The sequence below is a fragment of the Marasmius oreades genome, chromosome 7 (assembly GCF_018924745.1).
Source record: "Marasmius oreades isolate 03SP1 chromosome 7, whole genome shotgun sequence".
NCBI lineage: Eukaryota > Fungi > Basidiomycota > Agaricomycetes > Agaricales > Marasmiaceae > Marasmius > Marasmius oreades.
The window spans coordinates 3,415,441-3,439,878 of NC_057329.1; the positions used below are offsets into that span (position 1 = coordinate 3,415,441).

The 24,438-nt window shown below is 47.6% G+C and overlaps 9 protein-coding genes across 10 annotated transcripts; 8 read left to right on the forward strand and 1 right to left on the reverse strand.

Moving 5' to 3' along the window:
• Positions 1-2,919: 2,919 nt before the first annotated feature.
• On the forward strand, positions 2,920-3,806 carry E1B28_011822 (uncharacterized protein). Of its 2 annotated transcripts, XM_043160815.1 has the most exons (6): positions 2,920-3,094; positions 3,167-3,211; positions 3,316-3,396; positions 3,449-3,493; positions 3,541-3,678; positions 3,728-3,806. In XM_043160815.1, the coding sequence occupies exons 1-5, from the start codon at positions 2,982-2,984 to the stop codon at positions 3,674-3,676; spliced, it is 420 nt and encodes a 139-aa protein (XP_043006691.1). In that variant the 5' UTR covers positions 2,920-2,981; the 3' UTR covers positions 3,677-3,678; positions 3,728-3,806. The 2 variants fall into 2 exon arrangements, with proteins under 2 accessions (XP_043006691.1, XP_043006692.1); XM_043160816.1 differs by having other exon boundaries at positions 3,167-3,396.
• A 1,278-nt stretch (positions 3,807-5,084) lies between these two features.
• On the forward strand, positions 5,085-8,137 carry E1B28_011823 (uncharacterized protein). The gene is made up of 7 exons (XM_043156878.1): positions 5,085-5,187; positions 5,243-5,733; positions 5,793-6,834; positions 6,888-7,102; positions 7,156-7,345; positions 7,405-7,473; positions 7,524-8,137. Exons 2-7 carry the CDS (start codon positions 5,647-5,649, stop codon positions 7,997-7,999), a joined length of 2,079 nt encoding a protein of 692 aa, XP_043006693.1. The 5' UTR covers positions 5,085-5,187; positions 5,243-5,646; the 3' UTR covers positions 8,000-8,137.
• Positions 8,138-9,944: 1,807 nt separating this feature from the next.
• Positions 9,945-10,237, forward strand: E1B28_011824 (uncharacterized protein; the record flags this gene model as incomplete). Its single annotated transcript, XM_043156879.1, has 2 exons — positions 9,945-10,040; positions 10,094-10,237. The coding sequence occupies 2 exons, from the start codon at positions 9,945-9,947 to the stop codon at positions 10,235-10,237; spliced, it is 240 nt and encodes a 79-aa protein (XP_043006694.1).
• A 267-nt stretch (positions 10,238-10,504) lies between these two features.
• Positions 10,505-11,106, forward strand: E1B28_011825 (uncharacterized protein; the record flags this gene model as incomplete). The annotated part of the gene is made up of 4 exons (XM_043156880.1): positions 10,505-10,577; positions 10,630-10,697; positions 10,749-10,943; positions 10,993-11,106. The coding sequence occupies 4 exons, from the start codon at positions 10,505-10,507 to the stop codon at positions 11,104-11,106; spliced, it is 450 nt and encodes a 149-aa protein (XP_043006695.1).
• Positions 11,107-12,011: 905 nt separating this feature from the next.
• On the forward strand, positions 12,012-14,591 carry E1B28_011826 (uncharacterized protein; the record flags this gene model as incomplete). Its single annotated transcript, XM_043156881.1, has 8 exons — positions 12,012-12,170; positions 12,244-12,489; positions 12,544-12,729; positions 12,783-12,851; positions 12,917-13,132; positions 13,188-13,643; positions 13,697-14,072; positions 14,137-14,591. The coding sequence occupies 8 exons, from the start codon at positions 12,012-12,014 to the stop codon at positions 14,589-14,591; spliced, it is 2,163 nt and encodes a 720-aa protein (XP_043006696.1).
• A 692-nt stretch (positions 14,592-15,283) lies between these two features.
• Positions 15,284-16,372, forward strand: E1B28_011827 (uncharacterized protein). The gene is made up of 3 exons (XM_043156882.1): positions 15,284-15,673; positions 15,743-15,985; positions 16,048-16,372. Exons 1-3 carry the CDS (start codon positions 15,431-15,433, stop codon positions 16,288-16,290), a joined length of 729 nt encoding a protein of 242 aa, XP_043006697.1. The 5' UTR covers positions 15,284-15,430; the 3' UTR covers positions 16,291-16,372.
• Positions 16,373-17,301: 929 nt separating this feature from the next.
• On the forward strand, positions 17,302-17,886 carry E1B28_011828 (uncharacterized protein; the record flags this gene model as incomplete). Its single annotated transcript, XM_043156883.1, has 2 exons — positions 17,302-17,689; positions 17,759-17,886. 2 exons carry the CDS (start codon positions 17,302-17,304, stop codon positions 17,884-17,886), a joined length of 516 nt encoding a protein of 171 aa, XP_043006698.1.
• A 120-nt stretch (positions 17,887-18,006) lies between these two features.
• On the forward strand, positions 18,007-19,317 carry E1B28_011829 (uncharacterized protein; the record flags this gene model as incomplete). The annotated part of the gene is made up of 4 exons (XM_043156884.1): positions 18,007-18,204; positions 18,263-18,577; positions 18,636-18,854; positions 18,910-19,317. The coding sequence occupies 4 exons, from the start codon at positions 18,007-18,009 to the stop codon at positions 19,315-19,317; spliced, it is 1,140 nt and encodes a 379-aa protein (XP_043006699.1).
• A 294-nt stretch (positions 19,318-19,611) lies between these two features.
• E1B28_011830 (uncharacterized protein) lies at positions 19,612-22,226 on the reverse strand (the record flags this gene model as incomplete). The annotated part of the gene is made up of 7 exons (XM_043156885.1): positions 21,586-22,226; positions 21,489-21,527; positions 21,201-21,423; positions 20,871-21,141; positions 20,498-20,808; positions 19,700-20,428; positions 19,612-19,639 (listed from the first exon to the last, which is right to left on the reverse strand). The coding sequence occupies exons 1-7, from the start codon at positions 21,932-21,934 to the stop codon at positions 19,612-19,614; spliced, it is 1,950 nt and encodes a 649-aa protein (XP_043006700.1). The 5' UTR covers positions 21,935-22,226.
• Positions 22,227-24,438: the final 2,212 nt, after the last annotated feature.

Below are 24,438 nucleotides of genomic sequence, written 5' to 3' on the forward strand. Positions count from 1 at the left end.
ATCGTACTGATATGCTACCGCCATGCCATGGCTGTTGTAGATGCTCTCTACGCTCTCGAAGTGAGTCTCCATCTTGTCCGCTCTCACATTCCCGTGGTGCTCCCGGATTAACTTGACGTACACCTTGCTAGCGCCTACCCACTTATTGAAGGGCAGAGATTTTTCACCCTTTCGGTCTAGGGGCTTTGCCTTCCAGGTTCCATCTTTGAATGTAATCTCCTCCTCCTCTGGGGCAAACTGTTCAGCTTGTGCTGCAATTACTGATAAGGCGACATATTTGTTCGACTTGACTGCCTCGCTCACTCGATCGGAGACCGCTGTGATATGCATGACAGCATTAGCAACTATGACTTAGTGCAATTTGGAGTTTACGGCGAAGGGTCTGTACTTAGCTGGGAACATGGTCATCGAGATCATTCCCCAGCAGTCGCACCTATGGAGGGGTTGAACCGCCTTTGAATGTAATCGAGGCCCATGTTCCGCTCGCTCTAGGGACGTGGCATTCACGGAAAAAAATGCCTTTACCGTAGCCTTTGGCCTGTTTCTGTGGCTCTCAGGCCTTGAACGTGGCTTATAGCCGTTTCCGTGGCCAATGGCCTATGTGGCACTACGTCTTCTGGTTGTAGCGCCGGAATGTACGTGGCTCTCATCGCCGGGAAATATGGGGAGAGGGGTGGGGGTAGGACAGAATTACTCACGAAAATTCAGTGGGTCCTCCTTAAAACCTTCTTCGGGATCTGGGAGCGGTTTGTTTTTCGAGAGTTCAGCTGTAGCTCGAGCCAGCTCTCTTGCACGCTCTATATCCTCCATGCTAGCTACCATCGGTTGCCTGTTTGCTGCTTCGAGTACTGCTAGACGTTGCAGTACCGAGTCCATTTCCGCCTGTGTGTACGTTCGAGGCGGGTTGGGTCGCTCCCCTGGGTTTTGATGTGGAGCCGTCGTCTCTGTACTGGGTTGAGTAGTAGTTTGACTTCGGTTCGCTGGCGTTGGGAGTGTTGAAGGGCCGCTTTGATTTTGGTTTGAATTTCTTCCTGACGAGGCTCCTTCCGTCGCGATACCTTGGATTAATGCTAGTGCGTTTCCTCTCGAGGGTTGCGCGGTGTTCGTGCTGGATCGGTGGGAGCCCGGAGGGTCATTTTGGTGAGTCATTGGAACGTGTACCCGATGGACTTGACTGCCTCGAGTCGAAAGGAACGTAAAAAACGAGTGAAAGGTTCGAACGCTGAGCGAGCGTCGAACGTGGAGTACTGTGACAAGGCAGGAGCGATGAGCTTAGTCACCACTCTCGCTCTGTTGGAACCTCGATGCCGACTCATGCTTCGACGGCATCTGCAGTACATCTCTACAAACCCAGCGAAGGCTTTACTATTCCTCAAGTCGCAAGCAACACGAAAAACAAACAGCACACCCCCAAACAAATCCACAACCAAAGCCGTCGAGCGAAGTGGCGAGTCAGGCGCAAGAGTGAACGCATTGCAAAACAGAGCATGGCAGACACCAAGGTGAAGGAGTGCGCAGCGAACAGGATACGCGACACCGTCGATTCCTCAAACAACGTTAACACCACCTATATGCAATCGCCTCGTGAGTGGACAGGCCCACGTATTCCGCCGAATACAGCATCGTACAGGCTGGCGCGTATTCTCAAAATGCCCGGTATGCGCTTAATCGAGTGGAGGAATATGCGGTGAGAACTACCTTCCTACGATGCTCCCATTGCTTATGTGGCACCTCACTCAGACAAACACGACTTATCAAAGATGTTAATGAGCAGCGCATTGGCGTTCTCGCTGGATGGCCTTGCGATGATTGGGGTGAGGTGTTGAATAGATTTCATAGGAAGTGTAAGGAAGTGGAGTCAAGGATGAAAATACCTGCGAAGAAGAAGTTCAACCGTCGTGGACCATACCCCTCACTAGGTATGGGCATAAGCTTTGGAGGCGGTCAAGAGGAACCAACAGAGCTGTCCAATGATGAATGGAATGAGAAGCTGTTGAAGGAGTTTCGAGAGGACCCAGATGTGCAGAGAGTAGCAAGGTACCATGACTGTGAGTTGCGCTTGAATTCTAGCATACATTTACTTATACATTACGCCTTCAGATGTTCTCAAGGCTTACTTCCCAGAACTACACACTCACTATGCCCACGTTCTTGAGAAGATCGTCCAAGACAACCCCGATCTTCATCCCAACTTTAGCCACTGCTGCTTCGCTGCTGCAACACTGAACATGGGAAGGGCGTTCACTCGTCGTCATCTCAATCACCTCAACCTTTACTGTGGCCAGTGCACGGCATTTCCTTCCGGATCATTCAACTATATGAAGGGTGGTCATCTTGTTCTCTGGGACTTGAAGCTGGTCATCGAGTTCCCTCCAGGCTGCACCATCGTATTTCCCTCCGCCCTCATCGAGCATTCAAACATACCCATTGCTAGTCACGAAGAACGTTCCTCCTTTGTACAGTATAGTGCGGCGGGTTTATTCCGATGGGTCAACAATGGTTGTATGTCTGACAAGACATTCACTCAAGTTGCAACACCGAGCCAGGAACAAGCCTGGAAGGAGCATAGAATAGCATTAGCTAAAGATGGACTGAAGTATTTCCTCAGTAGCTAGTAATCCAGACATTTATTGTATACCAATAGTGATGTATTAACGAAATATCAACTGGATTATGACGAACTCTTAGTTTAGGCTTGGCTGACACCCGAAATGAATTACGAGTGATTGGAATTGCTATTCATCTTAGCATATATATATATCTGGGTAGAAATAGAGTATCTTCACTAGGATCCACATTTTCTAGTAGGCTGAATGGTGGTGGGATGTGGAAATAGGATTGAAAAGGCATAGTGACGAACACTTTGCATATTGTAAGATCGTTATGCCGCGAGTGATATATGCCTTTACACCTCTTTCACCACAACTTCGTGCACCTTCAACGATCAACATCATTACTCACCAACAAAAATCCCAATTTTAATGAAGACGACGCCCCTTGTCAAAGATCCATCAAAAAAATTAGCGAAGGAGGAAAACAAAGAGATAGAGAGGAAGGAGAAGGCAAAACAGGCGGCAGCGAGGTATCGAGTACGGTGCGTCAAATACTTGCGATTTTAACAACATTGAATTATACAGTGTTGTTTTATATATACACTTATAACTAGAAATGACCATCGTGTGCGAGAACGAGCGCAAGAACGAATGCAACGGTATGGCTTTCGATGCGATACTTTCCATCATCACCCAAATTGCATCGACCATTCAACCTTTCTCATAATTCTCGTGGTCACATCTTGATTCTCAATCTTATTAGAAAGAGGGCGTCCATGTCTGAAGAGCAGAAATTTGAGGAGAAAAGACGACAAAAGGAGGCGAACCAGAAGTATTACTTGAAGTGCGTATTCTGCAAACACCAACATTCTTATGAAGTAAACCCCCTCCTATAGAAACCGGGAACGACTTCTGGGTGATGCTCGCACTAAACGTTCAAGGTGTATATGGCATCTTGTGGATATAGCGATTGTTGACCCATCTTAAGCACTTTTATATCGAAATACGGCGAGACCGCCTACTGGAACAACTACGAAGTTCGTCTGTGGCCTTACAAAATTGGCTTACTTGGTAAAAAAGAGAAGAGGGATCCAATGGATGGAGTTGTCGAGTATCTACCCTGAAAGTTAGACTTCAAATTACAACTTTCTCAACCATAGTTGATCATCTTCTAGAGAACACGAAGTATTGATTTCTTGAGATACGGTACGGACTTTACAACACACAGCACAGATCACAAAACCTACAGCAGTGCATAGCATCAAGAAAGTGCAGTAGAGGGGTGACTAAATATCCCTCTCATTGATATCAGTGGGATACGCTTGGACCAACCCTTGAGCCATCCATTCCCTGAACTGAGCCCTACCAGCAGCAGAGGTACCAACCATAACGGTAACCTCCCCGCTGCGCCACTGCAGACCCGTTTTCATTAGAATGCCTCTGAATATAATAGAATCAATAGAAGAGAAGAAGGGCGATGGTGGAGATTACCGTTGTGAATAGACGCCAGGTCGAACTCCTTTGGTAACGATGTACTGCTCATCAGGGGACAGGCGTGGGGTATTCAAGATCGCAATAATCCCGTCCCGAAGAGCTTCCTGGTAATACTGACGCGCCATATTTAGGTTTCGAAAGCCACGGAAAATGGCATCTCCCACAACATTCAAGTCGGCGATTGACTTAGCATACGGGAGATCACCACAAGAAACCCTAGGGATCCTCAGCTGGCAGTTTCGCATAGGAACTTGAAGCTCACCAGCTTTCGAAGACGCCATGCGCATTGTCTTTGCCATGATATACGACATAGGCAGGCAATCGGTTACCCGGGTGTACGGTGCCAACCAACGGCGACGCAGGCTCCATTACGATAACGCCACCGGGTCTCTTTGAGGGCGTTGTAGCGGGAGTCATGGTCCTATTCGTGGAGGGCGTTGATGGTGGGGATGATGGCATGTGGAAACCAAAAGGAGTGGAGGGAGGTGAGTTTATGACACGGCGGGTGGTGGGGGTAGTAAAAACATCATTCACTCGACCTGAAGAAGGAGTCAGAATGTAGCGAAATATAGGGTGTCCGAGCTCACTCATGGCTTGATTGAAGAGGGCCAAATCGCCATCGAGAGCGTCCATGTTACTATTGAGAGTGACCTCAGCGGCGACCAAAGTATCTTCACACTGTTGACGGTGACGTTCCGCATTCAAGAGTACTGTACAGACCTCCAAGTACATGGGTCTGGCAAAAAAAGAAAAAATACCTTCTTGTTTCTGAACCACTCGGACGCCAGCTCCTAGAGCTTCTGCAATGGCCCTGTCACGAGCGGCTCGGCCTTCTGGGGTAGAGAGACCTCGTCGAGGCTGAGTTGGTTCTGGTTCAAGTTGTTGTCGAGGCTGGGTGGAAGGGGGCTCAAACTCGGTTGATTGAGGTTTAGGTGCCTCGCTGGCAATCTGGAGCTGGGTAAGCTCTTCCGTTTCTGGAAAATAACATTAAGAAACATCATACACACAGTCACACGGTAATCATGATCCATTACACACCAATTTTCATACCGTACATTGACTACGACGGCAAGATTGAGCTCTTGAAGATGGACAACGACGACGACAGTAGTGAAAAAATGAGATGGTTGGGTTTTATTAAGTAAGCTTTTTTTTTCATCCACTCAACGGACTCTTGAATTTTACTATCCAATCAGTTGTACTCGGTCAACTGAAACTGACTGAAAACTCACCAAAAAACAACTGTTCTACCTACCTCAAAACTTTCTCCGATTATCCGTCGATAAACACCATGTCTTCACATCCGAATCGAGGGATACACACCCTGTCTTCACACTCAAACGGGCGCCCACCGTTCTTGAACGAACGTCCCCTTCTTGCTGAATCGTCCATCGATCCAATACGTGGAAATGCCCAAACCATGCGGCTTCCCCCTTTGTCTTCTATCTATCAACCACCCGCGCAAATTTTGAACGCGTGTGCTGGCTTGCCATTTGACCCAAATATTCGTTCAATGTGATTGACAAACTTCTCTCGATTGACGAACACGTCGAACCTGTCCCGTTCGATACCGACCCAGTCAAATCAAAATATAGCAGGAATGAACAATCCTGCTTTCTGCCCACCCACACCGTTCCAACTTTGCAGTCAGAACAATTCATTTCCGTTGCGATCTGCATACCCTCAGGTAGTCTTTTCCGCCGCCGCTTCCTCATACCTGAGCTCAAATTTATATGTTATGTTCAGCAGGCAGTCCCAAGTCATCCAGCCCATGGCCTGACCCCCCCTAAAGACCTCAACCCTCGCATGGTTCTCAGTGACTCTACCATGCACAATGCCGCTGCTTTGGCACCCATGAATGCCCACCCTTCCTCATTCAAGAGGACTCTGGATAACCGAGATCTCAGAAAACCTTCCCTATTTAGACCATCTCAACCGGTTAAGGCATCTAGTCTGCATCCTCTCCGTTCGCCTTCTCCCTCTATTGTTCAAGCACATTCCTCCACTCCGTCTTCTTGGTCTATCCCTCCCACTGCCCTTCAATGGGCGCCCATTCAGTATGTTGATAGCGTGGATGCTGATGCATATGAATGTAGGGAGCTTCAAAAACGAATCGATGCGCAAGTTCGAACTGGGGCCCAGTCAAGTAACACCTCAGTAGATTCCGCCGAAACCTCGAACCTAGCCACTCCACAATCCTCTATTCCCGCCTCTTACCGTCTGTTTGAATCGCTAACTGTAGGCTTTAGCGGTTCAAAATTGACTACTGAGGAGTCAACCATGCCGCCAGCCTCCCCCCCTTTCACCCATGATTTTGGTGCGCTACATTCACCATCCCACCCATCTTCTCCTCACCACCCATCTTCTCCCTCACCTTCTTCACCCGCTTCCAATATACCGGCGTCTGTTCTTCCCACTATTCCACCTGCCATTGATCCACTTCCGCTGCCCAGTATAGAGGGAATCGGTGAGGATTCTGTTGGAGATCAGTCCAATGAGCATCATTCCTTCGAGGTCGATGCTGTCCCTGCGGCAACTACATGCTCAAGAATGGGGGAGGCCGAAAAGGCGTTGAAGGGCAAAACCCGAACGGAGCGCATCAACACTGCTCTTGTCGATTACTTGAATGATACGGAGCAGCCCGAGATCTGCAAAATTGCATTGGAGCACAAGGTCAACGTTCGAAGGGTCCAGCAGCTACAGGGTCGGGTGACATCTCTCAAAAATTGCAAAGCACCCAGTGCATACAATGCCGTGTACAGGAAGAAAGCCCAGGAGCTCAACATAGGTAGGCAGCCCATTTTTGCCAGCAGTATTCTGACGCTGATAGCTCTATGTCAGGTGTCGCTAAAGGCCATAGGGCAGGCCCTAAGGAAATTCATGCTGCTGTCAAGGCTGATGAGGAGCTTCAAGAAATACTTCAAGATCCTGTCCTCTCGAAGGAGCTTCAAGAAGATATGGAAGCTACTAGAGACGAGAGGATTCGCGGTGCGAGATTCTCCAACAAGGCCGCCGCTACCGACGCAGTCAGAACACTCACTCGCATTACACAAGAGGTGGGTACTTCGCATCATTCATTGTTTGCCTATCGATTTTCAAGCTACTCTAGGTGAATGATCTCTCAAGTCGTACAGGTGCCTGCGCCTTTGGTTTTATCACCAGAGGAGGCTATGACTCCAGTATAGAAGGCGGATTCTTCGCTCGCGGCCCGGTTCAAGAGTTCCTACAGCAGTGTTTCCACATATCCATATGGGACTTTGTGAGTATGGCGGAGGGTTTCTTTTGCAAGGAGGAAAAGCGTCAGTGGCCTTTCCAAAAAGTGCCGCGTGTCTCGTGTACTAATTGCCGACTGTTTTAGTTCAGAGAAAAGGGCCAAACGGCAAAGACATCAAGAGTAAGCTGGCTCAAATGATTACCGAACGCTTTCGTCAGTACTTTCCACCTTTTTTCAATGTAAGCATGCTAACTGATGATAAGGAGAGATAACCGGTGGTAAAGGGATGGTGGTGAACTATGTTCACTACAAGTCCCAGGTCGTCGAAAAATTCAAGGTTCATATCGTTGGGTGGCCCGAGAACGGGCCGTCAATTATGAGCCCATACAGCCTACCCATGGCAGATGCTCGGATGATTTACGACTTGTGGAGGACCAACTCTTGCCAATGGAAGAAGATGTCAGCCGCTGAATACAAGGCCTTCGTTACTGAAATTAACAAACTTCGCGAAGATGGAGCTGATGTGGACCCTCAGCGTACTAAGCGGAGTGACTACGGCGGTACCCATAAGAGAAAGTATGCGGAGGACACTGGGGGATCAAGGAAAAGGCTTAGGACTGGTGGAAGCACAACTGGCAAGGCAGCTTCGGAGAAATCAAAGGGACACAAGAGTAAGGAAACTATCTCTGACTCTGATTCGGGCTCCGAGAGTGGTGAGGAAGAGGGATGTGTGCCTTAGGTAACTGGCTGTCGCTGACAAGGGTTTTTCTATGTTTTTTTCATGGACAGAGTATATATTATGTTCTTTATGTGCATGTCCTGTGTTTTTGATAGAAAAAGCCTGTCAATTAGAAGCAATACACTGTTTCTATTGTTCTATTGTCATATTTAACACTCAACTCAAATTTCTGACAAGGTATGAGCTGGAAAAGCGCGGGAGGTGGGAGGCGGGCATTTTACGACAACAGCGGGCTGCGCCGATGACGAAAATCGGCCGATGCGGAGATATCATATCGCGGGAAAAACAAGATAGGATTAACCAGATAAGGTACGTACGCTATCGACTACGCCCCTCAGTATAAAGTCCCCCGCCTTTCTACAACTTTACAGAACTATGCAAAAACAGCCTAAACACTCTGTCAACAATCCGAATATCACGTACTGTTCGGTTGCTCCACATACCATCACTAGTACGTATCAGGTGGGGAAGTGAAGCCTATATCGTTGGAGCCGTCGGCTTGAGTACATAACATGTAACCAAATCCATCTCGCTGATAAAGTGAGATGGAAGTAGCTTTGATTTTACGGAACACGTACTAAAATCGACATACCTATCACGCGGATCTGAAACTGTTCAGCGCTCCATCATCCCGATTCCCCGAAACATCTTTATGTGTTGTAGTCAATACAAAGTGAATTGCAAAATGATGAACTGCAAACACACCCTATATCGTGCGGGAAGGGAAATGTTTGAGGTTGCCAGTGAAGAAAGAAGCCAGTAAGGATACCGAGAGATACTGTTCCGGGAAGCAGGCGGTGTACGTTGCGCCGTCGTCCGTGATTCGTGTAATTGAGCGCATTTGGAGTCGAAAAAAATAGCGCTCCCTGTTCACCGGAAATTTTGACAATAGCAGCATCGAGTCAATTCGGTTCTCTCAGCGGCTGCCGTTTGCGTTGTGAATTGCACTTTCGTTAACGTTTGATCCGATATCCATTGCCTTCGGATTCCTTGAGTTCAAGGTCGGTTATCCGATGCTTTCTGAATCTGCAACATCAGTCTTGAGCCCCAGGATAAAGAAAATGCACACACCGGTCCCTTTCAAGCACTATACTAGTTTCAACAATCCCTGAGTATAAGTATAAGTAATAGCTCGAAACTGCAGTCATAGACCAAGAGCGTCTTGCGAAGTTTACGTTCGGGGTTACAAATTGAGTTCTACAGGAGGCGCAAAGACAAGGTGAGCAGAATAATTAATTAATCCTTTACAACAAAACATACATACCTAAAAAAAGTTCATTACTCGCGAAATGCTTCCAGAGCGCGAGTCCGAAACGACAAACACTCAACGTTTCGTGAGATATTGACGAAAGAATAATACGAGTTAGAACTGCCAATGGCCTGTTGTTCTCAGCAACGGCGAAATACAGGTACTAACTAGGCTGATGGGGTGTTGGTGAGTGTGGGCGAGTGTCGAAATTCCCACGTCACTTCACTTCTTCCCTTCTGCCCTCACGAGTCGAGCCTACATGGACCGCCTCTAATCTTTTTTCCTTTATCTTACCAACACAAATTTGGTCACTGTCAACTCCCGGAACTCCTCAATATTTCTAAGAGAAATCCGTTGAAACTTGAAATGGCAGCTATTTACTTCTGCCTTTGGTAGCGAATCTTCACGTACTGGACATTGTTTCTAAACGTTTTGTTATTCTGTGAAGGAGCTACTCAAATTTGATATCGAACGACGAAGTGCGAATAAACGAGGTTCTAGCTTCCCGTGGCTGGTATGTCAATAACTGCTGCCAAGTATCACCCTGATACTCATCTGTAGGTCTTGTCTTCGTTTCATCCTAAATTCTCTGTTTCGGACACGGCTATAACAGCAGATATATCCTTTCTCCGTCGCGATGAGCTCAGTTGAAACTCTACTTCAACATCGCCACGAAATTTAGATGACATACGTCGCATGGTGGAAAACGTGTTGACGGATGACCTTCAATCACGAAACCTTTTAGAATCCAAGGGAGAGGATGCTCAAATGTGGCTCGATTCACTGCAGATGGTGAGCGACCCTGGATGAGATCCTCCGTCGTATCCTGAAAAGCTTTTTCACAGCTCATCAATATGCCCGATGTTGAACCCGACCTACGGCCATCGATAATCACAATGATGATCTATCTTTCGAAGCGCTCTGGTCTCTTCCCAAGATATCTAATCATCAATAACGTGAAGAGACTTGAAGATCCACGTATCGGCTGAGGTGGTTTTGGGGATGTATGGAAGGGAAAAATCGGGGAACAGATTGTGTGCTTGAAGACCCCGAACGTTTCGGTTAATTCCCGTCAGGGACTGAAGGTGTGTGGTTATCTCCAGGAATGAGTGGAATGAACTCACGCCATTCTTTACTACAAAGGAATACATGCGAGAAGCGATCGTCTGGCAACAGCTCAGATACCCCAACCTTTTGCCTTTCAAGGGCTTGTTTCACTCGGATGACACTCAACACCGTCTTTGCCTAGTCTCTCCATGGATGGAACGAGGCAATCTCGTAGACTTCTTGAAGAAATCCTCCACAGAACAAGTGGATCATTATTCATTAGTATGCGTCCTCCTTTTTCGACCTCATCACCCTCTTTATTGTATCTTCCAAGCTTACGACATTGCTTCCGGTCTATCGCATCTCCATAGCAATAAAATCGTTCATGGTGATCTGAAGGGCGTAAGTCACAAAATTCTCTTCTGTCCGATTTTATCAAAGTTAAACGCGTAGGTCAATATTCTGATCACCCCGGACAAGAGAGCTTGTATCGGCGATTTCGGTTTGTCGCGAGTGGATGAGACCTTAACTAGCGTCGGTTCAGTGGGCACAGTGAGGTGGATTTCGCCAGAGCTGTTGTTGTCAAGTTCACATTCTGCTTCAACTGCGAGTAGTGACGTTTATGCTTATGCCTGTGTGTGTTACGAGGTACGTTCAGAACATCTTGAACTTTTGATACTGTATTCAATTTTTGTAGATCTTTACTGGCAAGATTCCGTTCCACGAACTTCCTCAACCTGCAGCCATTTTCGCCATTCTCGAAAAGAAACATCCATCATGTCCTGACCAGTCCCCGACCAACTGCATCTGACCTTGTCGCGCGTATCGGCCGTTTCAAGAGCATAAAGACGGGTAACGCTATCGTGCCTGCGTCGGATTGGGATACCTTCGACCTCGATCGGATATAGAAGAACGCCAAACATTCTGTTATTGACACCGCTGCACTCGTTCAACTGCGACAGAAGTTGTTGGAGACGCCAAGTGCGACGGTTGCTGAAGGAGCGCAGGAATCCAAGCAGGGTCGGACGATGGTACCCAAGGTTCGTTCCTGAGCTTGGTACATGATAGGATGCCACCACTGAGATTCTCCTCTTTTAGACTGATGATATATCCTCTAATCCACTCACGGTGGAATCGAGCTGGACTTCCAGCACTGCATATACTTTTGACGCGGATAATAGCCTAAAACTTCCTAATGGTGGCCCAGATCGGAGATGCTGAGCGCTAGCTCGCGAAGGGTAAGAACAGCGAAAGAGCTTGCATAACTCGCTGTACAGAAGTTCGTTCTTCCTCTCGATTGAATGCAGAACAATTACAGTTCTGTCAATTTCGTTGTTTTATATACCCAAAGAATAGTAGAATCAAAAAAAACCTCTACATGTACATTAATATTATGCGACCTTCTTCAGTCTGGAGTCTCGCACCGCCGCGTATGGAAGAGCACGTGCTGTCGCGTTTTGTCCCTGGCTTACTAGGCTTTCCTCGACGACGACGGCCTCAACCATTCTTCGATAGTGCCTCTAGCCAAAGCCGACTTCGACCATGAGAGGGATCGAATGTCTTGTTAGAATTTAGCATTAATTGGGTATGTGTCAATATGTCAACCCCGCCATGTATCGCCTGATCCGTATTCAAAAGTTGTGCATTGCGGCAAGGCCTCGATTTATGTTCCCGCCGGCGGTGACCGGTGACGGGCTGTAGATCTTCTCTACAGTCATGAACTTCTTCACAAAACTCTATGAACCAAGAAAACCAGCGAGTTTGGATGATCTACGCTGCATCGTGAAAGGTGTGCTGGAGGATGAACAACGGTCGAGAAAGCTTTTAGAGACTAAAGGAGATGACGCGCAGTTATGGCTTGATGCGTTACAAGTGGTTAGTTTCGATTTTCCAGGCTACAAAATGTTGCTTGTATCTTGATTCTCAATTTTCAACGAAAATTCTACAGCTCGGCGAACTTCCTGATGTTCCATCAAAACTACGCTCCTCGATACTCAAGATGATGCTTCGCCTTGCAAAGCGGTCAGGTTTGTGTCCACAGTGTCTCATGATCAAAAACGTGAAGAGGCTCGGAGATTTCCCCGTTGGCGGCGGTGGTTTTGGGGATGTATGGAAGGGGAAAATTGGGGAGCAGACGGTGTGTTTGAAGGTTGTGAAGGTTTATTTGGTTTCCGATGTACGGCAGCTGCTGACGGTGCGCTTCTTTATGGTTTTTCGGAACACAAGTCTGGCTGACGATGCGCTGAAGGAATACATGCGGGAGGCGATTGTCTGGCGACAGCTCAAACACCCCAATCTCTTACCGTTCATGGGGATGTATTATCTGGACAAGACTAGAGAACAGCTGTGCTTGGTGTCCCCTTGGATGGAACGAGGGAATCTCGTGCGGTATCTAAAGGATACTCCAAGAGAACAGGTTGATCACTATTCCTTGGTATTCACCGATCCTTCTATCTCCCATCTCTCAACCAACCCTCCGTGTTATAGGTGTATGACGTTGCATCAGGTTTATCATATCTTCATAGAATGAAAATCGTTCACGGGGACCTGAAAGGTGTCAGTAATAAAACCAGCTCTATCTTATCTATTCTCGATCTCCATTAACCTGAAAACACAACTAGGTCAATATTTTGGTCACCCCCGATGAAAGAGCCTGTATTGGAGATTTCGGCCTTTCTCGAGTTGCCGACACCCATGCACTCAGGTTGACTTCCTCGACCGCAACACATTCCAAAGGAACGACGAGATGGCTTTCACCCGAGATTCTAAGCTCAGATCCACCCTGTACATCTTCAACATTCAGTGATATCTATGCTTTTGCTTGTGTGTGTTACGAGGTAGCTATGTTCCGCTTCTCCGTCGTTTTTGACACACGCTCACAGGTTTTGGTAGATTTTCACGGGAAACGTACCTTTTCACGAACTCGTGGATGGTGCAGTCATTGTCGCTGTATTGATTCACAAGAAGTACCCACCACGTCCGAACTTGACCTCGGTAAACGACAGAATATGGAAGATTATGGTGGATTGTTGGGATAGTAACCCTCAGTTGCGACCGGCGGCTTCTGAGGTTCTCACACGCGTCGCTGGGTTCGTCAGCCTGAAGACAGGTGGCAGTATTAACTCTGCTTCTGACTGGGACACCTTCAACCTCTCTCAGATCTGGAAGAATGTCAAATATCCTCTTCTCGACACATCAGCACTTATCCGACTTCAAAGTAACCTCGGAAGGTTTCCTGCCATCGCTCAACCGACTGCTCTCCCTTCACAGGAGACCTTGAAACCGACGGTAGAGGTTGAAAGGGATCATGTGCGGGAGGTGTGGGCCATGGCATGCATGAAGCTTGAGGTCTGTTTTATCGTCAATTTGATGCTATTTTCGCCCAACTGAATGCTTTGCAGGCCGAACTGGAGGCCGCTCAGATGATTATTGAAGGGATGGATGAAGCCCGACGACAAGCCGAGATCAATCTCACGTTGATGGACCTCCAGTCTCGAGTTGAAGATTGGAGGGGGTTCCCATTAGAAACCTTTGGTCAACTTCTACTCCACGACACTCTGATTGTCATGAGCTCCAACCTCATGAAAGAATGTCGCGTTTTTCTCTTTGAGAAGGTCCTCTTTCTCTGCACGGATCATAATCCAATTCCTATCCGTGTTCGTTCCCCCCTCAATGTGGACGCTACGACAAGTATTTCTTGGAAGAATCGCTCACCGATTGTGGTTAATGGTCGTATTGCCATCGCTGCTGTAGATAGGGCCGAAGTAATTTCGACCAGTATGTGCACGTTCACTCAATTCTAGTCCATAAGCGCTAACCCTTCGTTCTTTTGCCGTTCTAGCTCCGGCGCAATGCGTTCTTGGTATATGGTGGATAAACGACGGGAAGACGGAGCTCTTTACTCTTCAATTCGATCGGGAAGATCAAATGCGGGAATGGGTGTCAACACTAAATCGACTGATCTGTCCAGACACCGACGCAGAGTCTCAAATTTCACCCCATTTCCCCTATTCCACTGCATCGAGCCAGTTACTAGACACCGAAGACATGTTGAACGATGGTGGATGGAAGAGACCGTTGTCGGCCATCGTTGATTCTGGCACTTCTAGACGCTTCTCATTCGACGTGAAGGGTGCAGTCCGTCGATATACTAGTCCCCTTTTCAACCGTTCTGCATCAGCCAGTTACGATCACCTTCCCAGACCCCATATGCTTGGGAGAGATGCCCACTTTCGGCGTTTATCTCGCACTACATCCAATCTCACTCGAGCGGGGAAGCGAGCAAGCCTACGATAACATGGGTTTAAAGCGAGGCTAAATGTCTGCCTTAGTGGCCATCCGTAGTTAAAGTTTTGCTATGCAGATGGAACTATGTCTATCGTTACTTATAAGCTTGTGGTCCTACAGTACGTTCATGAATATCACAGGAAACCTGTTAGATCTGAAGGTCAACCACTGTGCCCTCGGCGCCGCGATCTCAAGCTTCCATCTCAACTCATCTTCCCGCATACCTTTTCACTTCATCTCACTCACATCCCATAACCGCGTCCAAGAATTCTCAAATTCCCTCACTGGGTACTAGCGCTAGGTAGCCAACTTCAAGGACTTGATATGCAGGTCCGTTCAGCTAGGCTGACAGAGGGCAGGTTCGAGGGACAAGTATTCATTGGTAGTAGCGAATGTGATTCTTCCTTCTTGTGCGCCGGTTCCATCTAGAGGATCGAGGAGAACGTTGAGTGAGACTTTGAAGATACGGAAGGTATGTCATTACATGTAGCGGAAAAGATACAAGAAAGACTAATCATTCTTGTGACGGTTTCGTCTATATTCTTGTCTGAAACCGAGCCCCACAGGGTCGTAAAATAAATCCACCGCTGTCTCGCAAAAATGCCCAAACCTCCTGATGTCTCGAGGTGTTGAAGATTCAATTCTACTGTGGGAAAACTGGGATAAATGCAGCGCTTCAGCGTTTATATAACAACCTCGCTACCCACTCAGTAGGAGCACATGTCCGCACTGGATCCAGATTATAAAAACAGGATCCCTTGACATGATACAAATTGGGGAGTACTGTCATCGATCAAGTGCCTCTTCTGCGGCCAACTTACAGCCTCACGCTGCTCGCGAAACCATTAATGATGACGCAGCTGAATCAGGCTTATCTTGCACCTTATTCTTTACTTCTCCAAACTTCTCCGACTATCTCAACGGGAGGACTAATCCCTCAAACTAATGGCAGTAATCTTAATATCTCTCAGGAAATGTTGGGGGATCTACGTCATCTCGTGGAAGGTGTGCTGAAGGATAAAGAACAGCTGAATGATCTTTTGGAAACTGATGGAGAGGATGTACAATTGTGGCTTGACGTATTACAGATGGTAAGTTTAAGTTTCGATTCTACAAGTTATGAAGTGTTGGCTGCATCTTGTTGACGGAAAACTCAACAGATCATTGAACTTCCTGATGTTACAGCGGAGCTAAGGTCCTCGATACTCGACATGATGCTTCGCTTCTCCAAGCGTTCAGGCTTGTGTCCGCAACATCTCATAGTCGAGAACGTCCGGATGCTCGGGGACTTTCCCATTATTTACGGTGGTTTCGGGGATGTATGGAAGGGGAAAATCGGGGAGCAGGTCGTGCATTTGAGGGTTTTGAGGACTCATGTTTCGGATGGCCCGACGCTTCTGAAGGTGCGTTAATGAATCGAGTTTTTGGCGTCATGGCGAGCTTGACTGACGATGCACCGGGACAGGAATGCATGCGAGAAGCAATTGTCTGGTGGCAGCTCAAACACCCCAATATCCTACCATTCATGGGTATGTATTACCTGGACAAGGCTAGAGAACGGCCGTGCTTGGTTTCTGCGTGGATGGAACGAGGGAATCTCGTGCGGTATTTGAAAGAAAGTCCAAGAGAACAAGTTGATCACTCAGTATACATTGGTATTCACCGATCCTTCTACCTTCATCTCCAAACCAACCCTTCCATGCTATAAGTATATGATGTTGCCTCAGGTTTATCGTATCTTCATATGATGAACCTCGTTCATGGGGACCTGAGAGGTGTCAGTAACCACGTCGATCTTTTCTATCTAGTGATGTGCGGGCTCGGGCTTGGCCTGAAGCCCGGGCTTGGGCTCGGCTTAGGAGGGCTTGGGCCTAACAAAATCCAAGCCCGAGCCCTGAGCCCAAGCTCCGGGCTCTAAGCCCTCGGCTTGGGCCTGAGCCCAGGCTTACTAAGGAAAATTTGTATCAAGGCCGAAGCTTCATTATTTAGGTTATTTAGTACAACTACACATCTAGAATACTTTTAGAGAAGTGGTGGTACTTACCATTGGCAAGTGCGGCAGCAGCAACACATGTGGGAGGTTTTCCCTGGCGGGAAGTATTGATAATAAGGTTATGAGGAGTTGGATATTGTGTATTTGACTCGAAAAAATTGAGCTTTTTAGTCTGTACAAAGAATTATACAGTCTTTAGTGACTTGTCAGCTGCATAAAAGAAGTAAAAGAGCGGTTACTAAAAGCCCGGGCTCAGGCCCAAGGCTTGGGCTTTCCAAACCTCAAGCTCGGGCCGGCCTAGGGCCTGAGCCCGAGCCCGCACATCACTATTTCTATCCAATTGTTATTAATCTGAGAACATAACTAGCTCAATATCTTAGTCACTCCCGACGAAAGAGCCCGTATTGAAGGTTTTGGTATATCTCGAGTTGCCGGCGCCGATGCAACTTCTGGGCCCCGCAGTGCCTCTGTGAGATGGATGGCACCAGAGTTATTCACAACAAACACTCGATACCTCCTCGACATCCAGTGATATCTATGCTTTTTCGTATGTATGTTACGAGGTAGACTGCCATACTTCCCGTTGTTTTCGATACGTACTCATAGGTTTGATAGATTTTCGCCGGAAACGTGCCTTTTCAAGAACTCAGGAACGCTGCAGTCATTTTCGCTGTATTACGGAAGGAACGGCCATCTCGCCCCCACATAGCTTTGTTGAACGACAGAATGTGGAACATCATGGAGGATTGCTGGGAAGATGACCCTTATCTGCGGCCGGCTGCTTCTGAAGTGCTTACGCGTGTTGCTCGGCTTCAGCGCCTAAAGACTGGTAGCAATATCATCAAGCCTGCTCCTAATTGGGACACTTTCAACCTCGCTCGACTCCAGAATAACGTGAAATACCCCGTTCTTGACACCGCAGAGCTTATCCGACTTCAGGATAATCTCAAATCTCCTACCCTTGTCCGATCGCCTGTTCCCCATTTGGACGAGATTCAGAAACCGATGGTGGAAGATGGAGAGGATGAGAAGTTGGACGGTGTGAGTCTCGGTTCTTCGGACCCAAAATGTAGGAGTACCGTTCTCCCTCAGAGCCATTCAACTATCATCGCCGGTCAGCAGCGAGCTTTTGTCGGTCAATCTGCAGAACTAACGAATGATGGCTCCGATTTCGAAAGGGTAGATGCCGAAAAAGCTGTTCGTGCCTTGGGAGAGTTCGATGATCTACGTCGTCTCGTGGAAAGTGTGCTAGAGGATAAACTGCGACTGAAACGTGTTTTGGAAACTAAATGGTGCGCAGTTGTGGCTTGACGCATTACAAATGGTCAGTCTCAATTCTACGAGTTACGAAGTGTTGGTTGTATCTTATCAATTTCACAGCTCGCCGAAATTCCTGACATCCCGGCGGGACTACGGTCTTCAATACTTGACATGATGCTTCGCCTTTCCAAGCGATCAGGCTTATGTCCACGGTGTCTGATGATTGAGAATGTGGAGAAGCTCGGAAACTTCCCCGTTGGTGGTGGTACTTTTGGGGACGTGTGGAGAGGGAAAATAGGAAAGCGGACCTTCGTGTGTTTGAAGGTTGTGAAGATATACCATGATTCTGATGTGCAAAAGCTTTTGAATGTGCGTAACCGAATCAAGCGTCCTCGCGGCACAGGCTGACTAAGTGGCACTCGAACAGGAATACATGCGAGAAGCAATTGTCTGGCAACAGCTCGAACATCCCAATCTCTTACCCTTCATAGGAGTGTATTTTATGGGCAAGAATCTAGAGCAAATATGTCTGGTCTCCCCGTGGATGGAACGGGGGAATCTCGCATGTTACTTAAAAGATACCTCCAGAGATCATGTTGATCATTATTCATTGGTATCTGTCAATTGTTCCAATCAACTCTGCCGTATTAGCCACGAAATTTCCGTGTTCCAGGTGCACGACATTGCTTCTGGTCTATTATATCTTCACAACAAGAAAATCGCACACGGTGATCTGAAAGCTGTAAGTGATAGCACCATTCCATCTGTGATGCATCTTATTAACCTAAGGGCACCAACAGCTCAATATCTTGATCACCCCGGATGGAAGAGCATGTATCGGAGATTTTGGTTTATCTCGGGTAATCGACACCTATGCACTCAGCGTGCCAACTTCCTCGATGGTAACGCAGTCTAAAGGAACAACAAGTTATCTCTCACCAGAACTCCTATGGTCAGACCCACCCTGCACCTCCTCAAGGTCCAGTGATATCTATGCTTTTGCTTGTGTGAGTTATGAGGCGAGTTTGCAACACCGTTGGTCATTTCTGATACACGCTCACAGATTCTTAAAAGGTTTTTACTGGAACCGTACCTTTCCATGGGTTCAATGATGGTCAAATCATTGTCGCTGTAGTGTTCGAGAAGAAACACCCACTTCGCCCCGACTCAGACTCGACTTCGTTGAACGACAGGATGTGGAATATCATGGTGGACTGCTGGAATACTGACCCTGATCTACGACCGCTCACTTCTGAAGTGTTCGCACGTGTTGATGACCTCAAGGGCCCGAAGGCAGATAGCAACACCAAGCCCGGTTTCAATCTCACTGAGATCCGGAAGAATGTGAAATATCCTCTCTTTGACGCAGCGGCACTTACACGACTGCAAACGACCATCATGCCCACTCCCAACCTTCAATCCGAGTCGACAGTGGGAGGTGAAAAGGACAACGTCCAGGGTGCCTGTACGAGCTCAGGATGAAAGCTCGGATGTAAATGCTTGCACCCGAACCATGCTCGGTTTCGACCAGGTGCGCAACCCATAAACGTAAGACGGGGTATCCTAACCACCAAATTAGACCAATCCAAACCAGACGCCTTTCAGCTCATTAGCATCCCTATAGCTTCGGTTATCTATCCCTTGTATTAATTGATCCCAGCATTTCTGTACATGTGTAACATCACATGTCTAATAAACATTCTCCCTTAGCAGCCTCACTCGCCGCGACTGAGTGATGACAATCACGTCCGTCTGTGGAGTATGCCCCCAAGTGAATTATAGAATGCGGGGGTTTTCTGTATTTCTATTTTGTAGATCAGAGTATTATTTTGTGTACCAGGATCATGAATGTGGTATATCAGACCGTAAATGGGTATCCGATAATCCCCCCTCACTCTGCCCCTCCTCTCTCTTATTAGGTTCCCGTTTCCGTCTCTCCTCTCTCCTCTTCTGCCTCTCTTCCTTCCTCCTCTCCTTCTCTCTCTTCTCTCTTAACTCAATCTCAATCCATCCTCCAAGGTTCTTCACCGCATCCTCAGGACGTATCTTATACGTCATCAGATACCCCTGCAAACTTGCCATCGACACCTCTCGTTCCGGAACTGCATCCGCAAACTCTTCCGCCATACGTTCGAGCTGACGTTTGGTCAGCTTTGGACCGTGCATGTGGCAGTGTTGGTGCATAGCTCCACATACAGCGGGCTTTGGTAAATCAACATTTCCGGAAGATCGGAGGGAAGGGAGGGAGAGGGTAGATGACGACGACGAAGAAGAATCGTTTGTGGAGTTATATCCCGAATCCCCTTCCGACTTCTCGTCCTCCTCATTCTTCTCGCACCCCATGCTTTCGTTCTCCTTCCTATTTTCTTGTTCTTGTTCTTCTTCACCACGCGCATTCGGATTATAGAACCTCTTGAATAGCTCCCTCGCCTGGTACTTGCTAGCCAACTTGAACTCGATGTGCAGATCCATCCGGCCTGGTCGACAGAGGGCAGGATCGAGCGAAGAGTATTTGTTCGTAGTGGCGAATAAGATTCTTCCTTCTTGCGCGCCGATTCCGTCGAGAGCGTTGAGGAGACCGCTAAGACTGACGCTGAGATAGTAAGGGATACTATCAGTTATGCACGTAACACAATGAAAATGTTCTTGAAACAAGACTCACCGGCTTGCATTCGGAACAGGCATTTGACCCTTCTTTTTATTGTTCGGCTCATCTCCCGAATCTTCATCGTCCTTAGCACCCAACCTCTTCTCGTCCAGATCTTCATCCAACTCTCGGGTCAACCCATGAGTGAACGCTGCATCGATATCCTCCATCAAGGCAACGCATCGTTCCGGTAACTCGTTGATCAAGGAATCTAACCCGCTATCGTCCAATCCGATACGCGAGAGAGAGATGATGTAGACATCCAACTCGAGTTCACCAGCCAGACTGTGGATGAGAGAGGTCTTCCCACTTCCCGGGGCGCCGTACTAAAGAAACATGATAAGATAAGCTAAAAGATAAGGTCATGAGCGATGAATGGAGGACTAACCAACAGGTAACCTCTCCTAAAAGGAATACCCCGCTCATTATACCACTTCCGACTCGCCAAAAAGTCTCTGGCGTCTTCCATGATCGTGTCCTTAACTCCAGGATCCAAAACAATCGACCCCAAACTCCTCTTTGCACGACGAGCGACCTGTCGCCAGCTGTTGGTAGAATCCGAGGTCCATATGCACATTTTGTCTTCTCGACAAACCATGTAGGCTCGACGTGCATCTTTGAGGAGTTCAGCAAGTAATTTTGGATCGCGAGTCGTCAATCTTGATAGACGAAGGACATTTAGGTGTGATGGGAGAATACATCCAACAGAAAAACGCACGTCAAATGAAGTTTACTATCCCTCCCCCATCTTCCCTGTTCCTCGCTCCTCGTGATTGTCAGAAATCGTCCCTTGTACCACAATGTGTAGGTTTTGGAAGGTGTTGGAATATAAAACATTTTTCGGGTATTTACTGCATCTTCGTCGTCGTCGGCGTCGATGCTGATTGCGGTTCTATCCGCGCCGTATGTGTCCGTGCTTACTTGAACTTGTCGTATCTTGGCTGTTGTGGAGGGAACACGAGTCAACCATTCGTCGTGAAGAGGAAAGGAAAGAGTCACAACGTACCCCAAGCAGGTTGCGTCGATAACCAGACCATCATCCACTCTACATCGAGGGAATCAGTATGGCTTCAAAGAGAAGAAGAAAAAAGAACAGTGCGTACGATAACTAACATCGTCCTCGTCAAACACCGCCGTCATATAGAACGAATCCACAGCATTTTCGTAAAAAAGGCCAAACCACCTCCTACACGTCTCAACAAGACCGCCAATCAGGAAGATCTTGACCCAACCACTCAAAGCCCCAAAAGAAAACAAGAGGGGAAAAAGGGCTAGGATGTTTGCTGGCATGCTTCCACTGAAGAGGGACGTGTTCAATGTCGTCCCTTCTGTATGATTTGACGACGATGAAGTGGCATTTAGAATACCAGAGATGATTTCAGTGGCGTTCAACCCTGAAGCGTCGGTCATTTTAAGGATGCCAGAGAGAACTTGCTGGAGGGGTAAATCCATGATTGAAGATCTAGAAAAAGATTTTTTTTTCTTGTTGGAGGAAAGAAAAGCTGTATAAGTACTCACGAGAACCCCCTTACTGCCAGCGTCTTTGGTTTAATGATGGGCGGTTACCGGACGCGCTGCGGCGACTGGCACCGACTCGAAGATGACATACATGGTTGGAAATCGGTCATCTGGATGACTCTTGATGGAGTAGACATTGCTCATGGATGGGTAGGTCGCAAGCTTCTACATCGTTGACGTCGGCGACAAGGGAAGGAGGAGATGATGGTGGACGGCCGGAGTAACTCTGGTCACGTGCCTGTTTACATAGCAGGGACAGTTCGTGACATTGGTCAACGCTCCTTAATCCTTCAACCTCATTCAATTCGATTGCTGCTAAATTGCGAACGCCGAATTCATTTTCGGTTTGTCGATTTATCTTGTGCTCGTACTTGAAGGGAACTTCATATAAGCTGATCTCCCCACGTCGCCACTATGCATCACACATTAAATTTCGATCTATATAAGCAACGTTCAAACTGATATGCAAAGTTGCCATTACATCTCGAAGTTAAACAATCCTAACACACTTCTTTAACGATTACAGTTTTTAACCGCGACTTGTAGGTTCAAGAAACCTCTAGCAAGACTATGAAATGATGATGTAAGTTTTCGCACCTCGATTGAAAGATTGATTGAAAACTCACCGTGCAGCAGAGTGTGATACTCCCTGCACCGTTACATGCCAGTGGATGATCACCAGGGCAGCTGTCAGGGAAGAACACAGTGATCTGACGTAGGGACACATAGCGATTAGCACCTCGCCGTTCGAATGGCAGGAATATGGATGGGTACTCACGCAGTCTTGGGGAGCGGGAGCTGGGACGGCGAGCGCAGTATTGGCCACAATGGCAGCAGCAGCGAAAAATGTAGCGGCAAAGCTGAAATGCATAACTGGGTAAGGTTGGTTGTTGTAAAGGATGGGAGATCGCAATGAGGAGGTAAGGTTTCCATTCGATCTTTTATACATGCACCGGGGCCCGTTATATCGACCATAACTCCACAGAAAGAACACTGGCAATGCTAAGAGCCGGTTTCTAGGGTTTCTTTCGCTTTCATTCTTAGTTCGAGTTCGGACAGCCACAGTTGTTAATACTCCTCTTAGGCAGCATCTGTCATTGGAGCTCAAAACAGTCGTCCTTTCTACTCAAACATCTGATGGACGGGATTTGAGACCTCCATGTTACCCGTGAGCGACTGTACGAGGTGGTACTTATTGCAAAAAGTCCGCTATACTAGCTCATCAATGCGGAGTACTCGGGTTTCAAGCTTGCGCACGAAAACTTAAGACGATATCTCCAAATTCCTACTCCTTGTAAGACCTTCCCGCTCTGTGTTACCCAAAATGCATATTCTGATTCTTAACTTTATATTGCACAGGAAAATAACCCTTGATCTCTGCAGTTCAGCGTCCAGCAACCCCGTACCGTTTCCTCATCCCGCTAAACCGCCAGCTTGACCTCCATGGGGCCTAGGTTCGCGAAACGTCAACTTTTCGTCATGCCGGTTGAATTCAGAGTCGCCTCGTCTCAATACAGTAATACGACGACACTGAGCAAGTCGATGGTGATAGAATAGAAGATTCCTCTACGGATAGACAGGATTATTCATTCCGCATGTTCTTTCGCCCATCCTGTGACTTCCTTACCCTTCTCCGCCAGCCCTTTGTGAAAGAAGTCCAGGACGGTCCATCAAGAGAACTCGTACCAGCCCCCTCCTTGATCCAACCGCTCCTTGGCGTCCTCCGAAACTCGTCTGCAAGATCCATCAATTGCAGTCCGTGGAAGAACATGCACGATGTGGATAGATCGTCTGGATAAAAACCAACGAGCTTGTCAGTGTCCTGTTTGATGATGATATCGTGAGCCTGTTGCCAGGCCGCCTTCGAGACTGTAGAGAGGATTTGTTGCGTTCCCATAAAGAATATCAACAAGATGCCTCCGCGCTTCTTCCAGCCTAGAAGCGACCCGAAGAAGTTTTCCAGACACCTTTTCTCGCCTGTCCGGGAACTCTGCCGCTATGTCATAGGCAGCCCAGTAGGGGGAATCGTGGTCATCAACGAGGGACGACCAAATATGCTTTCGAGGGAGCCCCGCCTAAACAACTTGAACGTGAAGGAGCCAATGCAATGATACGAATCATCGAGATTTGAGACGAACTCACCATGACATTGTCAAGGGTCGTAGCCGGATCCCTATCCTCCAACTTCCGTTTCTATACTTTGCATTCAGGAAAAACAATTTGTACTGCTTGGCAAAGTCTCTTAGCGTGCTGGTTAACACGTCGTTCAGATTGAAGTCCTGACTCTGGACATTTAAGTTTCCAAACTCTAGCCCCTTTGGAACCTAGTGATTGTTGGGAGACCAGCCCGTTGGCAAGGCTTCCGACTTACGGAGAGCGTATGCGAAATCGTTTTTCTGGCGAAAGTCATAGAATTAGCTGAGCATCGACACTATGGA

Bases quoted from the DNA above. Each gene is read 5' to 3' on its own strand.
- E1B28_011822 (XM_043160815.1), top strand. From the start codon at position 2,982: ATGAAGACGACGCCCCTTGTCAAAGATCCATCAAAAAAATTAGCGAAG. The intron at 3,095-3,166 runs GTGCGTCAAATA...ACTTATAACTAG, and splicing joins GCAGCGAGGTATCGAGTACG to AAATGACCATCGTGTGCGAG. The intron at 3,397-3,448 runs GTGCGTATTCTG...CCCCTCCTATAG, and splicing joins AACCAGAAGTATTACTTGAA to AAACCGGGAACGACTTCTGG.
- E1B28_011823 (XM_043156878.1), top strand. From the start codon at position 5,647: ATGAACAATCCTGCTTTCTGCCCACCCACACCGTTCCAACTTTGCAGT. The intron at 6,835-6,887 runs GTAGGCAGCCCA...GCTCTATGTCAG, and splicing joins AGCCCAGGAGCTCAACATAG to GTGTCGCTAAAGGCCATAGG. The intron at 7,103-7,155 runs GTGGGTACTTCG...AAGCTACTCTAG, and splicing joins TCACTCGCATTACACAAGAG to GTGAATGATCTCTCAAGTCG.
- E1B28_011827 (XM_043156882.1), top strand. From the start codon at position 15,431: ATGATGACGCAGCTGAATCAGGCTTATCTTGCACCTTATTCTTTACTT. The intron at 15,674-15,742 runs GTAAGTTTAAGT...AAAACTCAACAG, and splicing joins GGCTTGACGTATTACAGATG to ATCATTGAACTTCCTGATGT. The intron at 15,986-16,047 runs GTGCGTTAATGA...GCACCGGGACAG, and splicing joins ATGGCCCGACGCTTCTGAAG to GAATGCATGCGAGAAGCAAT.